The 17,411-nt window shown below is 44.7% G+C and overlaps 1 protein-coding gene across 1 annotated transcript in view; it reads left to right on the plus strand.

Annotated features, from left to right (window-relative positions):
- Positions 1–2,214: 2,214 nt before the first annotated feature.
- B4GALT1 (beta-1,4-galactosyltransferase 1) overlaps positions 2,215–17,411 on the plus strand; it is a 414,930-nt gene continuing 399,733 nt past the window's right edge. The window contains exon 1 of the mRNA XM_078676516.1: positions 2,215–3,120. Within this exon, the coding sequence (XP_078532642.1) occupies positions 2,718–3,120 (403 nt within the window). The 5' untranslated portion in view covers positions 2,215–2,717. The remainder of the gene's footprint in view (positions 3,121–17,411) is intronic.

Here is a 17,411-nt window from a genome sequence, read left to right on the forward strand (position 1 = left end):
AGTTGCAAGGAGACGCATTTTGCAAGTGTGTCCTGCAACTAGGTCTCCTGCCTGGCTGCCCATTGAGAGACATTGCAGGACACCCATTGTCAGCACTTTATAATCTGCACTGTTTTAACTCTCAGACCCCAAACTATTCTCACACCTTCGGCCCGATATGAGCTGTGAAAGAGGTGCTTGTAGGTAGTGGAGAGGGGACCTGCGGCCCAGGAGGAGTCTGCACAAAGCAGCTTCTGGAACGCTGATGGTGTCATCTATGTAAATTAGAGGGGCCTTGCACATTCCCCTTTGCGCGAGGCCCCAAAAAACCTAGAACCGGCTCTGCCCCTGGTGATGCGGGCCCAATGCAGGCCATGGAGGTAGCTGGCCGCAGCTGCAGGCTGGAGCCCAAGGTATCTGGAGGCAGGAAGGTGCACCGCTGAGGTGCGTGATGTTGCTGGAGCCACCAGGATCAGCAGGAGGGGTGGAGTCATAGGGCTGAGAAGACTGAATACTCCGGCGTCCCAACCGCCCAGCAGCAATGGAGCCAGAAGGCTGTTGGACAAAGCAAGGTTGTTACTCACTCGATGCCAGTGTCGTGTGTGGCACCAGATATGTGTCTGGGCCTCGGTGATGGACGAAGCTCACGCCGAGTGTCTTTGTTCAGAGAGTGGTCACGTGCAACCAATGCCCCTGGGCTTTAAGTGGGATGAAAATACTGGGGGGCTCTCTCAAGGGGACGTGAGAAATGTAATTAAGAGCGTGGATTAAAACAGGGAAGCTAAAATTCTGTGCTTAGCACAGTGTGTCACCCGACTTGTATTTTACTGTTTCTTTCATTGCATCCAGATATATGATACAAGTAACATCATAGTTACAAGTCAGGACTATTGGCTTTGTAAATGGTTGTTATTGGCATAAGATAAAGCAGCAGCAACTATGGCTAGTATATAATATTGAAAAAGCTTCCACTTAAAGGCCTGGTGACACCACGATGATGTTACTGCTCCCAGTTTCCAAAAGAGAAGGGAAATCCAGAGAGAAAATAACTCTCTTTGAAGGATTTCCCTTCCCCTACAAAGCTTACCTGGCATGACATCATGCCATAACTTCTCCACTAGTGAAAAGTGAGCAGTGTGAGCAAGCGCACATGATGTGCCAGCTGACACTGCAGTCCGGGGGGAAAAAAACGGACCGCCTGTGCCAGGGCACAAAACAGAGCCTGATAAGAGACCCGTTTCGAGGCCTCCTCTAAAAAACTGCCGGTGCTCAGCACCAGTGAGACCCGGCCCACTTAAAGCCCAACCTGACTGCCCCTTTATTCAGGGCTCGAGTTGGGGTACCACGCGGGTGGATGGCGTCCCCCCACGTATTTTACCAGGAGCTCGATTACTGGAGCAAATGGAGTCACACATTCACTCTTTGGCCTCTCTGGGGCGAGATCGGAGCTCATTCAGAACGCTGCTCACACGCTGGCTTCTCTGATGCAATCACATCTAAGGGGTGAGCGAGGGGAGGCAATGAGTCTGATGGTGCAAGTGCCTTTCGTGACGTCAATTCCTGTCATGACGTCAGCGTGCCACCACTTCTTTTTTAGGACTTGTGCCCTGCCTTTATTTATCCGCTCCGGCCACGAGGGGTGAAAGTGGTTACATTTAGGAGGGGAGAGGCCGAGTGGCACTCTACATCGGTCTACAGAAAAAGGCTACTTCACGTGGACCTGCAAAACAAATATTTAGCCGTCACATTGGAAAATAAAGTTCAAGTTGCTGGACGGTTCGTTGCAAAATTCAAAGTCGCACTTAACCTCGCTATCAGTATTTTAGCTTTATACATTTGGTAATGAATACCGTTTAATGCATTTCGTTCCGCTCCAGAGAACTTCACCTAGCTGATCAATCGTGTAGTCAGTCAGATGACTGACACACTGTTGATTTCAATTGATCTCTACCTCGGCTGCTCGTTTTTCCGGAAAAGGCTCAAACTTATGTAATGTAGCTGGTTGTGTTGTAAAGCGCTCTACACCGTCGGGTAAAGTTCGCGCTGTATAAAAACGCCTAAATAAATAAACTGTGCTATGACCTCCCCGGAGAGGCGGCCGAGGGGGATGTTTCGGCTAACGGACACCCGAACCTTCACAAAAATGTTTCAGTCCTAAAAATCAAGTTCTGCTTTCAACTTCCGATCGCCCTGGGTCCTCTGGTTTTGTGCCAACCGTAACGCACGCGTCACGGCGAGAAAAGCGGGCGGGTGGGGGGAGCCACACGGAGCGGGGCGAGGCCTCCATGGCTCCAATGACATCCTCCGCTGCCCTCCTGAGACCCCCTCCCAGTCTGTCCGTGATGATGTCACGGGACGGCGGTTGGTGTAGGTGAAGAGAGGGGGGCAGCGGCAGTGCGCGCGAACCCCTCCCGGTGGTTCCGCGCTGTGGCCACTGCCCAGCCAGCCTTAGAAAGCGTTCGTCAGCGAGGCGGCGCTTCTTTTTGTACTGCTCAACGTCGGGAAAAACTGTTATCTCTCAGACCAATAAAGATACACACAACACCAGACGAGACCGACATCCTAGCCTCTCCTCCCTCCCCTTCCCCCATCCCAAAGCAAACTTCCCTGAGTTGCGCTCTTCATGCGCTTCCTGAGGCGGAGGGGAAAGTTGGCCGCGCCGAGCACATGAGCCCGGCTCGCCCCCCTGCCCCTCGGTGCGGCCCCCTCGCCCCGGAGTCTCCGCGGCCGCCGCTGGCATGAAGGACCCCCCGCCCTCTCTGCTGCTGCCGGGCACCTCTCTGCAGAAGGCATGCCGCCTGCTGGTGCTCTTCTGTGCCCTGCACCTCAGTGTCACCCTGGTGTATTACTTGGTTGGCAGCGAGCGGGGCATCTTTTGGTTCTTCGCCGACGTGCAGCAATTCACGGTGCGCAATGCCACGCTGCGCCCGGCCCCGCGGGGAGAAGCTAGCCGGCCGCCCGAGGACCCAGGCGGGGCCAGCAGGATGGATGGGGGCAACGAGGTTCTGGCAAAGGGCACCGAGAGACCGTGGCTGCCGGAGAACACCCAGCGCGCCACCCCGACGACACCGACAACCCCGGAGGTGCCCGCGCTGGCCACTGCCCCCCAGATAGACTGCCCGGAAATGCCACCCCAGCTCGGTAAGCGACTGAAAGAACTCTCTCTGTCCTCCTTTCCTGACTTCTTTAATTAACTGTTAATGCTTTCTGTTTTTCCCTACCTTTTAAAGTTGAGCCCTACAGTTATACAAATTTTAAGTCCCAAAATCGAAACGTGATTTCTTTCCGTGTTTGTGGACACAGGACCATAGTCACACCGTACCTTCTAATACAAATAATCTCAATGTCAAAGTGCCCTTTTTGCAGATATGGCAGGTTGAAGGGTACGTTACGTAACCCTTCATCTGATGCTAATGCTTGTCAAAAAGCGGCGCCTTTGCCCAAGTATTGTGGGTAGTGGAAGTTGTGATGGTGGAGTAGGGAGATAAGTACACGCGGGTCTTCAGTTAACTTTTCGAGCGAAATAGTGTGCTTTGAATTTTGGGAATCAAGTTGCATTGCTTTGTAAGTCTAAACACCTTAATCCCTTAAATGTGGATATATATAGGTTCCCTTAACCAGAACGCAAGTAATCTATGGCCGGTTTTGCCTTAGTTATGGGCTCATCAGCCGGGTGCAACTTAGTTCCACTGACACTCACAGTATGCACGGGGCCCACATCTGGCCACACCCGTCCAATTTAGGACGACCAGATGAAGTATACAACACAGTGAAGGATGGGATTTGAATTCATCTCAGTCAATGGCGATTACTCGGGATTGCGTCCCAATCCATCAGTTTTCGCCTACCATGCCTCCTCCGTTTGGACCCAGCCACGTAGAAATCAGTCTTGACACTTCTCATGGAGCAGTCCAGCCCTAACTGGCCCTCAACCGGAATACAAGCCCTCTCTGCTGCAAGTGGCCTGCTGCTGTCCTGCAACTAGTGGTAGCATTTTTTGCTACTTTTGTCAGTTTGTGCTGGGATGTTTGTTCTTCAGTCTACAAATTATGCGGATGATGGATTCATTGGCGAGTGCAGGAAATATGATGGCCGCAGAATTGCATAATTTCAGTGGTCCTCGGTTAAGTGCTCATACCATGTTATAAAGCATTTACAGTGTTTTATAAATGCAGAGGCTTGTTAAATGAAGCTGTAAAAGCAGTTGACCATAAGCTGTCCCTGTTTTTGATTTTGTTTTGCGTTGGAGCGTGAAAGTGTTGTTTTGCATAAATTATTGTGCTTAACAGGGACCCTGTTAATATATCATAAATGGGCCAGTAGGTATAATAATTAAGCGATCAGCACTTAAAAAAGTTGGGAAGTGATTTCAGCTCTTCTCATTCATGAGGATTAAAAACATATAACTGTTGGTTTAAAAATACTGCAAAACAAAATATTTATATGACGAACAATGAGTAATTCTTTTCACAGTTTGAAATGTTTAAATATGTTTAAGTATGAAGACACAACAGTTCCCCAGGCCAACCCTGATGTACAATATTAACACAAATTGGAGAAAAAAAATGGACCTATTTGGCTAGATTCAGCATTCCTGTTTATAGGCACTGTTCTTTGTATTATCTGTGGAGATGTATGTTCTCTGAAATAAACAAAGGTTAAAGGGACATTATAGTTAGGTGAAAATGTTAGTTCAAACATAATGTTTTAAACTAACATAAGCATTGAAATTCACCTTTTATAGTTATCTCAAGTAACTGTAACTCATGCCCTAAACTAACTATAACTTGTTCCCTCACCATGCAGGGTTGTTATCAAATATGTCGTTTTAGATGACATTAGGGATGTTAACAATGAAGTCATTGAATATGTCCTGAGCGATGATATATGCAAGATTAGAATTGGTGTATGGCGAGGGCACAAGTTTAACGGATCTACCACACGTACGATTGGGCAGCATAGCAGTAATACTAGCTCGTTAGAATTGACCCAATGAATTGCTCTGATGTAACTTATATTTTTTTCTTACTGTATTAAAACTATTGTCTTTTTATGATTTGGCAAAAGAGAATTGTCTGCTGCTTAGGCAGATTTGTGTATATGGTTAATTAATGCAAAGCATTTACTATTAGGACGAGCACTTTAAGACATTCAGGGAGGTGTACGCTCAGCTTGTGTTACTGACATCGGTACCAAAATAAAAAACATGTACACTTTTGCAAAATGCAAAGATTCGCAGCTATTTGTAATGCTCCTAGAATGCTCCAATATACTAGGCACATACATGCAGAAGAATGGAAGCAAGATTGGCAACTGTTTTAAAAATATCTACTTACATTTTCGTAGTTTGGGAAAAGAACAGACAAAAGTAGCAGGCAGTTTTGCTAAACTATCATGCAATATTAAGGGCAACATTAAATACTTTTTCTCTAAGTCATTATATATTAAAACATGTTTGATGCATGCCATATTTTAAACTAATTAATATTGGGAGAGTCTGTGTAAAAAATCATTAAGGGCATTGTTATGATAAAAAAGGCCCTATTCTTAAAGTTGCAAAAGTGCAGCAGCAGTTGTATGACTACTTTGGTGCATGTTTACTACTTTCTGGAATTCAAAGAGTGTACAGAGGTAGGCTTACAAACCATACTCCTTGCACAAACATTTGTAACCTACCTACTACCCCTCCCTGCTTGCACCCCTTGAGTAGATTTGCGGGCACACACACATCTTCTTTTTGTACTGAATTCCTTTTAAGGGTGGAAGATCAGCTTTTCCAAGTGCAAGTTAAGTTTAACTATGTAAAATGCTTTGAGAATTGATTGGGCCAACAATATTTTTGCTCTCACCGTGTAAAGTTCATCTAGTAATTAACTGTAAATGTCCTGTTATGCACAAAGTATATGCTTACAAATAGAACAATGGGAAATGAGGCACATTGAGATTAAGTGATTGCCCAAGAATTACACAATGTGCTTAAGTTGAAAAGGTCAGCCTGTGAGCAGTCTCATTGAATCTCAGTTGGCAGCATGAACACAGAATTGCAAATATCTGTGTTTTCTTCCAGTAACATTTTGTGAAATTGAGTAAACACTTTAAACATTTTTTATTTATAACTTCTTTTTATTCAAGATTTGCATGTGTACAGCGAACTACAATCATATAATTCTTACAGTGGATACAGGATGGATTTCACATTGCTCCTACGTTTGATCACTTATTCGTTCAGATCTTATGATCCCATTCGCAGTCACTTCATAAGTAGATTAGCGGTGGGTCTTCAGCCATAAGAAGTAATCTCTCTTATGGAGCAATGATATACTCAAGAATTAACAAAATATATTGAAGAAGTGCATGCCAAGCCATCCAACCAGGAGTCGGGGGTTGGGGGGATCAGAGGGGAAAATCATGGGGGAAGTCATTCAAATGCATCAGGATAGGGGGGGCATTGTTAGCCAATCTAGCCCTAGCAGTTAGTTTGTAAAGTGTCACTCCTGGTCACTCAAGGTGTGGGGGTGCGGGACCTCAGTCGGTGTGCGCGAACTCAAATAGAGTTTCAGCGGGCCCCATGCATCCTTAGGCTGGGATTGTGTGGGCAGTAAGTCCCAGTATGCGGGCAACTGTTTCTGGCATAGCGTGGCGTCCCGAGCCAAGTCTCAATTTGTGGTGTCTGCGTCCTGCCCCATGTCATGGCAATGTTTTGCCTGGCAAGTAAAAGGAGCATCGCCACAAGCTTTCTGCTGTCCATCGGGAGGTCTCTAACATAGGTAAGTAGCGCTGTCAGTGGGGATCTTACAAGGGAGTTACCTGTCATCTCCGCAATAACGTCAAAAACGTCTGTCCATTACTGGTGGATCTTAGGGCAATTCCATGCAAGATGACGAAAGGTCGCATGCGGTGAGCAGCATCGCTGACACCACGCCTCTGCAAACAGGCCTACCTTTTGGAACCAGCCTGGTGTTCTGTAGAGGCTATGCAAGAATTTAAAGTGTATGAGGCACAGTCTGTAGTTCGGGGAGAGAGCGCATACTTGCGTACAACAAAATGCCCATTGTTCTTGTGTAATGGAGATGCAAAGCGCGCCCTTCCACTAAAGGTGGGCCCGCGAGGGTGCACCGGCATTAGGTAAACAATTCAAAGTAAATTTGTCAAAGCACTTCACAAAATTCTTTCTAAGAAACTAGAGTAAAAAAGGTAGGAATTGTACTGGTAGAACAATGGTATAATCCGAAATCTGCTAAAACCAGAACTCATGCCTGACAAAAGTGCTGGCATTTTCAGAGCACTACTGTGATGAAACAGCTACCCTAAGCAGGGCCCTTTCATAAACAGTCTGTGAATATTCAAGTTAGTGATACAAGTAGAACTCTCTTGGGTTCAGCATCTTTATGATCAGAAATGTGCCATTATTAGAGCATTGCTAGAATACAAATAGATATGTAAATAAAATCTAAAATTGAACAGTCCTCATCTGACACAATACAATGCACAGTTTTGTGGAATCAGCTTGCAATGTGTGTTTGACAGTGTCCACAGTGAAAACGAAGTAACTGTGTGCTTTTCTTTCTTTATCAAGTGCACACAAGTTGCCAGCTCCATCAGTGAATGATCTCTGAAAAGAGAAAGAAGGCTCAAGTTTTAAATCCTAACAACTGTACCAAACCAGCAAATGGATGGTATCCAAGTCTGTTTAATTACCTTCCAGGCAGGGCTGTATGGATCACACCTACAGCTTTCTCTTGCTGTGCCTTGTTCAGGGGATAACTCGTGCTGCTTGCTATTAGATTGTTTTTAAGCCTCTTGTTTAAGAGTTTGTCATGGAATGCCAGGAATGGTGCACTGCCAGGCTCAGAGAATTCCTTGATGGAAGTGTTTAGTTGTTTGTGTTTTACAGTTTTGTCACGTCACTTCAGCACCCTAACCATTCCAAAATAACCTTTTCTTATTTTTGTAAAACATATTACTGTTTGATGGCACATACTCTGTGCTCAGTCCTAAGTTGGCTGAAGGACAGTTGTTAATGTGCAAAGGGATCATTAGAAAACCTAATGACACACATTAATAGTTGCCACACACCAAATGGCTAGATCTGCCTGACCAAACCCCGTTTTCCCAAACCTTTGAAAAAGGTTAATGTAATGTCACTTAGAGAGCATGGAACACGATGACATCAGCAGATCTTGTGATGTAAGAGTGTTCCATGCCTCCCAAGTGACCGTTATAAACGGAGCCCCTTAGCATGAAGACGTTACTCATGTATGTGCTTGGAATGAAGCGATGGAGTCAGCGAGTATATAAAAAATACTTGTTTATTTAAGTGCCATGAAACGACCCACTGGTGCAAGAGCTAAAGCGTCCGGCTAAGGCGACCTTCAACCGCTTCTGCTGGCATTCAAACCAAAGCTCTTGCATCTGTGAATTCCAAATTACATATTCCAGTTCCATATGACATGCACAATACTAAAATGACATGGATGACTCGAAGTTCTATAATGAGCATAAAAGAAAGCCACAATTACCACATGTATCCCTTAACAAAACAAAAAAAGATTCAAAAATATAATCATCAAATTTCTTGGGTACAATGGTATTTCTCTTTTGCAACGCAAGATTATCCTCAACAGAGGAGTCAGCACTCTCTTCCACAGTAGATTCTAACTGACGTGCATCAGGAATGGTGTTACCTCCATCCCCCGTAAAACTTTGAGGAGAAGCACCCCAGTACCATTCTCATCAAACCACACATCACCATCTACAGACTTTTCAAAAAACACATTCTTGCTCCGGTTTGACAACTACAATAGAACCTTTGTTCCACCAACCCTTTTCCTTTAGCAAAACAGAAGAATCAGTCACCCTTTCCACCTTGAAGGGAACAGTGAACTTAGATGAACCCTTACGGGTCAATGTAGGTTTGATAATGCATACCCAGTTACCAATTTCCACACTCTTACTTTTAGTTTTGTGACAGATGTCATAAGACTTACCACAAATATGAGAATCTGTTATATTTCTTCTAGCTTTGGCAATAGAAGATTCAAAAGTGTCCCCCCTCAAAATTCTTCTTGAAAAGAGGCGTCAACAAAGACTTGACTTGTCTACCTCTCATCAAAAAGTATGGAGACACTCCGCTCATGCATTAGGGGTTATGTGATAACTCCAAACTTTTTTTTTTTTTTAAATTCAAAGACATCGAGGATGCCCTCCAATGCAGCCTGGATCCCTTCTTTTATGAACCTGTTGGCCCTTTCCACTTGACCATTGGAACGGGGGCAATACAGCGGTGCCCTCTCAGAACGCACACCAAACTTACTTAAGAAATTTTGCTTCTTGGTAGAAATGAATTGCACCATGTTGTCTGACATAAGAGTAACAGGTGTTCCCTTAATTCTAAAAATATGTTCCAAAATAACCATCAGTAACAGGGTGTTGCACAAAGGTGTAATACAACCATTTGGAAAAGTTGTCAATGTCAACAATCAAAAACCTCTTCTCCCTGCCCAAACACTCATACGGGGAGGGAGGAGCTACGTCAGCAAACAAGATGGCTGCTTAGGCTCCCGGCTCCGCCGACCTCCGTAACCCGCTGCAATATCCTGTACATTATCCTGACTTTACGCCCGGTCTCTGTGTGCATGAACTGTTCCGCACTCCGATGGTGAAATCCGGAAACTTTTATCGGCTTGTTGGAAGAAGTTCTGTCGTGTTGAAGTTTGCGGCCTGCTCCAGCGGTGAAGCCGGGGCCTCGAGTACTTTCACAGCCGGGCTGCAGTGCAACAACATCGGCCAAAAGAACCAGGCTGGGTCCGGTCGACCGGAGTGGAGGCTTTGTTTAAGCCCGAATTTGGCGGTGATCGTTTCAATTGCTCATTATCAATGGAGGAGTGATCCTGCTTATTGCTGGCTGTGAGTGGGGGTTCCCGTCCCGCGGACCCGGTATCGGGGCCGCCGGAGTTCGTGGTTCGGGGCCTCTGACCTGCGGCCTTAACGGTGTGGACCGTGGCTGCGAGCAAAGACCGGTCACCCTCCGCATCTTTTTGTTCGCGATCCTGTTTGTCCCCCCCCCCCGAGGATGCCGGATTCACCCGGGGGGGTGATTGGGATTGATATCGGGCATGAGACCGTGGATCGAACGATGCATGAGCCATAGCTGAAGTCAATACTAGCGGAAATTTGGGCGTTTCGATCACAGGTTGATGTCTTATTGAGCACATTGGACTCGCGCCTATCAGAGATGCTCCGGGTAGACCCGGACCCGGCCTTACGATTGAAACAGGAATCTGCAGCCATTCAAACCGTGGCCATTTTGACTCCGTGCGAGAGCCCCGTGAGGAAACCAGCGTTGGAACCATCGGATGGTGCCCTGGGAGACGGTGTTCCCGAGGATGTTATGGTATCACCGAACCTTCCGCCGCTACCGGCTGGGGAGATATCAAGAGGCGTTCCCCTCCCGGAGACTTTTGTTTGTGACTTTCCTTTCACTTTGTGGTCGTCTTCTCCTCTCTTGGTGACTCTACGACTCCTGTGCAGAATACATTGGGACTGTTCGTCCAGGAGGGAGAGGTCTTCAGCGTCTAAGGTTCCCGTGGACCTACTGCCTGCGAGTCGCCATGGATTGCTTTTTGATGACTCTTTTCTCCTTTATTACCTCTCTGTGTGCCTTTGGGTCTCGAAGGGAGGGGTCCGTGTTCTTGTTCGGAAGGGCCAAGGTTAGGATTGACTAAGTCGGGAAGGGTAGGAGTGACTTTCACAAGTGTTCGACCTGCAACTGCTTGCTCTAAGAGGCTGGGCGGTGTTTTCCGGTACCCTCTACTCTCTTTTATATTGTTGTCATAAGTGTTCTTTTATTGATAGGGGGTGGCTGTATCTGGCGGGGGGTCTAAAGGGGCTGGGAGCCCGAATGTCTATGCCCTCCTCCATTCTTTTTCCTTCCTTTAGGGTTTTAGTTATTAGGGGCGACAGGCACGCTGCTAGTGGGGTTAGGCTGTAGCCATCTGCAGGGGTGCAGGGTGGGGGGCTGGACGGGGTTTTTTATTTTTTATTTTTTTATTTTGCCTTTTTTATTTTCTATGGCCTTTCTTTTCCTTCCTTTTCTTTCTTAAGGATCAGTATAGCTACGAATCATTCGGACTTTTCTTGTATGCTTGTATCTAGTGCTCATGCTTTTCTGATATCCGATTTCCGGGTGGGCAGGCTCCGAGAATTGGCGCAACATGGAATGTATATTGTGTGTTCATTTACATTGATCTGTATCATTTGGCGCCGACTCTCCATCACAGTGGCTATTATGTGTCTATCCTGTTTCTTACCCTGTCCCCCGCATTATCTGGTTTGATTGTATGGCACCTGATCCTCTCTCATATAATATAAAACGAAACCTCTGACTCATTCTGAAACTTAATTTTGCATTCTTATACCAGTTTTGTCCTGAATCGCCGCCGAACCTCTGGGTTGTCGGCTGATGGGCTGTGTAGTACTGTAATATCGGTGGTCTTAATCTATCTAGCGGCCAGCCCACGCGGTTGTAGGCCCATGCCTGTATTTTCTTGAATGCTATAATAAAGGTTTTCAAAAAACAAAAAACAAAAAACACTCATACGGGCCTGAAAATAGAAACTTTCTCCCAACCATAGGAGTATCCTGAACAGACAAGGGTTCAGTAGAGACTTTCCAATGTCAGATATAACACATAAAGAACAATTATTCACAAAACGCTCAACACAGGCATCCATACCCGGCTACCAGTAGTGAACTTTGTGCAACTGTTTTGTTCCAGACACTCCAGGATTCCCAGAATGAGCTAACTGGATACTTTTATTTCTGAAACCTGCCGGTGGCACAAATAAATCATGCCTCAATAAGATGTAATTTTCAATGCTGAGCTCATTGACAACATGTACAAAACTTCGAAGAGGGGTTGCTAAATTCTTGCAAGCCTTCCAACCATTAGCCACAAAATGCTTAACTTTTGACAAAACAGTATCAACCGCTACAAAGTCATTCCATTCTTTATCAGAAATACAAGAATTAATGGCAACTATCATAGCCACGACACATTCATGCTGGTCAATGACCTCACCCTCACATTCTTCAACCGGGGGAAGTCTAGATAAACAATGCTCAGTGACATTTTTTCCACCAGGAATGTGTTGAATTTCAAAATTAAACTCCTGCAATCTGGCAATGAGTCTTAGCAGCCTGGACGAAGCATTACCACTCCTAACACCATCCATGATGTAAACAAGTGGCTTGTGATCAGTAACTAAGACGAAAGGTCATCCCCACAAGAAGTTTTTAAGTTTTTCTACTGCCCATACGCAAGCCAAAAGCGGTACAAAAGGGGGTGGTGATGGACGGAGCATCGGAACCAATCAAACACTCACACCCAGTCAACAGATCTGGGTTTAATCCATCACTGTTCTTTAGCCCACTCAGCCACCCCAGTTCAGACATGGCTATATGCAAATCAGTCTGACCCTGTGCCTCACGGGAACAGTCCAGCCCGAACTGCCAAGCCATGCCTTCTCTGGACCGGAAACAAGCTTCCGAGGACCGGTTTCTGGCATTACAGCCGTCTTCAGCCCGGCTTGCTTGAATCCAGTGGCAAAGTGAGCAAGGGACTCACGTCTGAGCATACCCTGCCACACTTATGGCGGCCAAAAGCGGTACAAAAGGGGGTGGTGATGGACGGAGCATCTGAACCAATCAAATACTCACACCCAGTCAAAAGATCTGGGTTTGACCCATCACCGTTCTTTAGCCCACTCTGCCACCCCAGTTCAGACATGGCTATATGCAAATCAGTCTGACCCTGTGCCTCACGGGAACAGTCCAGCCCGAACTGCCAAGCCATGCCTTCCCTGGACCGGAAACAAGCTTCGAGGACCGGTTTCTGGCATTAAACAGTATCAACCGCTACAAAGTCATTCCATTCTTTTTCAGAAATACAAGAATTAATGGCAACTATCATAGCCACGACACATTCATGCTGGTCAATGACCTCACCCTCACATTCTTCAACCGGGGGAAGTCTAGATAAACAATCCTCAGTGAAATTTTTTCCACCAGGAATGTGTTGAATTTCAAAATTAAACTCCTGCAATCTGGCAATGAATCTTAGCAGCCTGGACGAAGCATTACCACTCCTAACACCATCCATGATGTAAACAAGTGGCTTGTGATCAGTAACTAAGACGAAAGGTCATCCCCACAAGAAGTTTTTAAGTTTTTCTACTGCCCATACGCAAGCCAAAGCCTGTTTTTGAATGGTTCAATGGTGCTATAATGTTTCTCTGCACCTCGAATGCCCCTGGAGATGAAATGAATAACTCTCTCCTTGCCTTCCACCATCTGTGTAAACACAGCACCTAGTCCAACAGCACTGGCATCAACAGTAACACAGGATTTGCCCTGAGGGTCAAATGTATTGAGTCCAGGAGCTCTAGCTATAAGTTTTTTGACATTATTAGCCCCTTGCATACGGCACACATTTGTGCTGTGCGGGCGATTTGAATAGTGGGCGGGATTCGGACGCCCCCCGGCCGTCCTCCGCACACTCCCACCGTGACGTTGGACGGCCGGGGGCCATCTGAATTATGCAAGGGGTTAAAGGCTTCATCATGAATAGCAGTCCAAGTAAATGGAGATCCTTTTTTTTTTTAAATTGTCTAAGAGGCTCTACAACAAGGGCATAGCCCGTAACAAACCTGGCATAATATTCGCCTAGACCTAGAAAAGAACGCAATTAATCCTTATCCTGACGTTTGCTAGCTTTTTCCAAGGTGTTAATGAGATTTTCCTTGGGAAATATGCCATTAGAAGTGATCCTATGACCCAAGTAATCAATCTCATCAACTGGAAATTTGCAGTTGTCCTTACCCACTGTCATTCTTTTACTTTCTAAAATATTTTACACATTATCAGGAATGATGTTGTATTGATCACATGTCTCAGAAAAAATTAAAATGTCATCCTGGAATGACTGCACACCACTCAAACCCTGAAATAAACTCTCAATTAATTTCTGAAATACGCTGGCCGCTGAGGCCAGCCTGAACGGCATCCGTACAAATCTGTAGAGACCAAATGGAGTGATAAACGCAGTTAGATTTTTTGAAGTCTCGTCAAGGACTACTTGGTGGTAAGCCGACTTCAGGTCAATTACTGAAAAATATTTTGCACCATTCACAGCTGCCAACAGTTCCTGAATTCTGGGCAAGAGGCAAGTATCTACCACAATGTTTTTGTTCAAAGACCTAAGGTACACACACAATCTCCAGTCTTGATTTTTCTTAAGGGCTATAACTATAGCAGAAACCCACTCTGAGCTATCGGCGGACTCAGTGATTCCCTCAGAACACAAGGCATCCAAATGAGATTTTAATTTTGGACGTATACCCAGAGGAAATATGCGTAATTTGTGTTGTATAGGCACAGCCCCCCTTATAAGTTCAATTTTTTGTGTGTAACCTTTTCGTGTCCAACTTTGTTAAAAAAAACAGTTTGGTGTTTATTTAGGATGGCATCCACTGAAGTCTTATCAACAGAGACACTCTTGACTACAATGTCCCTTAATTTGATGGGACAATCTGAACCTGGGCATAAAGTGACACCCATCTTCCCCAAATTATACCATCCTACTATGTTTTTGCCATCAGTAGTAACATAAATCTTGGTAACCACTTTGCGTCCTTCAAATTCTAGGGTATCTTCAAAGAAACCCAGCATACTAATATCAAAATTACCAAACGCCTTAGGATTAACGTCAGTTTCCCGAAGTTTGACATCCACCCAAATATTCTTGAAGAAAGTATCCGATAAAATGGTAATGGGCGAGCCTGAATCTGCCATGGCTTCAAGAGCCACATTGCCAATGAGAACAATGCGTAAACGCGCTTTAAGAGGAACAGCAAGATTATTCACAGTGTTATCAAACAAATCATCATAAAGAGTAAGAAGTAGATTCTGCAAATCATGCTCAACATTAGAAATATTATTCACATTAGTATTAGAAACTTTATTTGGTGCTCTGCACACCGTCTGAAAGTGGCCAAACTTGCCACACTTACCGCATTTCTTTCTTAATGCAGGACAGTCAGGAAAATTCGCCAAATGAAGCTTAGAGCCTCATCTATAACAACTAGGCTTCCTGTCCATGGGTATTTTAACAGTACTCCTACTGGACGATTGTATAGCACAAACTGGAGAAGCATCGCTTTTACTTTCCTCAGCTGTGATGGCTGTGGTAGACTGAATGGACCTTTCAATCCCTTTAGCTAAATCCAACACCTCCGCCAATGTGGGATAGCGACAGGCAAAACGTTTTTCTTGTACTTTTTTCGACTCACAATTAAAAACAAACTGATCTCTAATGCAGAAATCAACATTTGCCCCAAGCTCACAATTCGCAGCCAATACTCTAAGTGCTGCAACATACTCTTCGATAGTGTCATCAGCAAGTTGCTTCCTTTTATGAAAAGTATGTCTTTCTATCAACACATTAGGTTCATCTTCAAACTGTTTCTCTAACCTTGCTACTGCTTCCTTGTAAACATTCCATCAATCCCCTTCACTGCTGGTCGGTGCTATAGGTTCAACATTCTTAAAAACTTCTATAGCTGCTGTGCCAAGAAAACTAAATAAGGTGGCTTTCTTCCTGTCAGGTGAAAATTTTGTGCCATCAATAGCTACAATTTAATTCTCAAATGTCTCAAACCATTTTTTCCACTGCAATTTTGGTTTACCTGGAATTTGCAAGAAAATAGGGAGCTGATTGAAATTTTGAGAGGCTGCCATGTTAAAATGAAGAGAGAAAATAAATCAAAGAAAAGAAAAGACACAGGAAGTAAAGTACTAAAAGCGTAATATTATACAGTGCACAATACCGTATGAAAGAAAGCGCTTTAGAATAGACGCGAAAGCTATATCAGAAATAAGTGTGCATATCACTGTTGAGAAAACCATGAAGTAAATTTGAAATCTGCACGTGGTGAAATAATTGAGTGCACTGAACATGCATGTAGAGGATGTACTTATAAAAAGTGTGCATATCACTGTTGTACAGGCATAGACGTAATTCGCAATGAAAGTGTGTGCATCACTGTGATGCACAAGAAGGAAAGCATAAAAAAATACCAATAGAAACAAAGTCTTGTAGTACAGTGTGCGACTCACTGAATCCACAAAAGATGGTAAAATCCTCCAGAAGACTGAAGAAATGCACACAGAACTGCAGTAAGACTTGCGCTGAGATAAGAAGTTCGTGTGTGAAGACGCAAACGAAGGTAGAAGCAATACGGCTGCCACATAGCATCAAAACGTGCCGAAAAGACCACCTAAGATGGCCGCCAGTGACGTAGGTTGCGTGTAAAATGTGTGCTGAACGTAGCAGGAAATATTCTCGCAACGTCTGTCGTCAGGCAAGCAGAGACGTGGCAAGAAGACACAGAAATATTGCGTGCAGAGCTCTCTGCGCATGTCAATTCCTCAGTGCGTGCAGGCTCACGAGCGAACAAGGGCCACAGGCAAACAGTAAGTATAAGGAAAAGTACAGTACCTTGGATTTGAGCACGAAAATGAATAGTAAGCGTTGCTGAAGTAATCCAGAGCCGCAAAGATGGCCTTGAATAATTCCTCCACGCAAGGATGATCAAGAGGCAGGTAACGGCGAAATGAATCCCTCAAAGGAAATTAAACTTAAACAAAAGCACAGTTAGGCGGCACTAAAAACAACTAGTCGCCATTGTAATGAAGCAATGGAGTCAGCGAGTATATAAAAAATACTTGTTTATTTAAGTGCCATGAAAGGACCCACTGGTGCAAGAGCTAAGGCTTCCAGCTAAACCAAAGCTCTTGCATTAGTGAATTCCAAATTACATATTCCAGTTCCACATGACATGCTGTTGCATCCAAAGAAGACAGATCCAGTTCAATGGTTTAAGAAGTTTTATTCTTAAAGATAAGTACAGCTCTCTAACTGCCAGAGTGTCTCTCTGTCAAGCTCCAGTCTCAAGTGAGCCACAAGAGCCTAAACATTCTAGTATCGCTAAGCAACAATGACATGCTATAAGAGGCTTAAAGGAGAAGCATATTAATAACCAAACTTAAGAGAAAGCACAATATATACAAGATGGACATAAAGAAGAAGAATACTGAAACAGGGATATAACACACCTCCTCACCTGTAAAACAAAAAGTTAAGTCACATAGTCATCAAGATACTTTGGAGTGGTCCTCAGCCTGGAACCGACTCTAATGGAAGGGTCAGAGACAAGCCCAGGACCGTCCAAAACATCATTAGGAAGAGTTAAATCATTATTTACAGAAAATCCATCAAAAGAAGAATAAAAAGGAACAGTGGCAACAGAATTGCGAGAATCAACAACAGGGTGTGACAACTGACCAGGATCAGAGAGGGTTGAAGAATTATCACC

This window comes from Lissotriton helveticus, chromosome 2_1 (genome assembly GCF_964261635.1).
Source record: "Lissotriton helveticus chromosome 2_1, aLisHel1.1, whole genome shotgun sequence".
Classification (NCBI taxonomy): domain Eukaryota; kingdom Metazoa; phylum Chordata; class Amphibia; order Caudata; family Salamandridae; genus Lissotriton; species Lissotriton helveticus.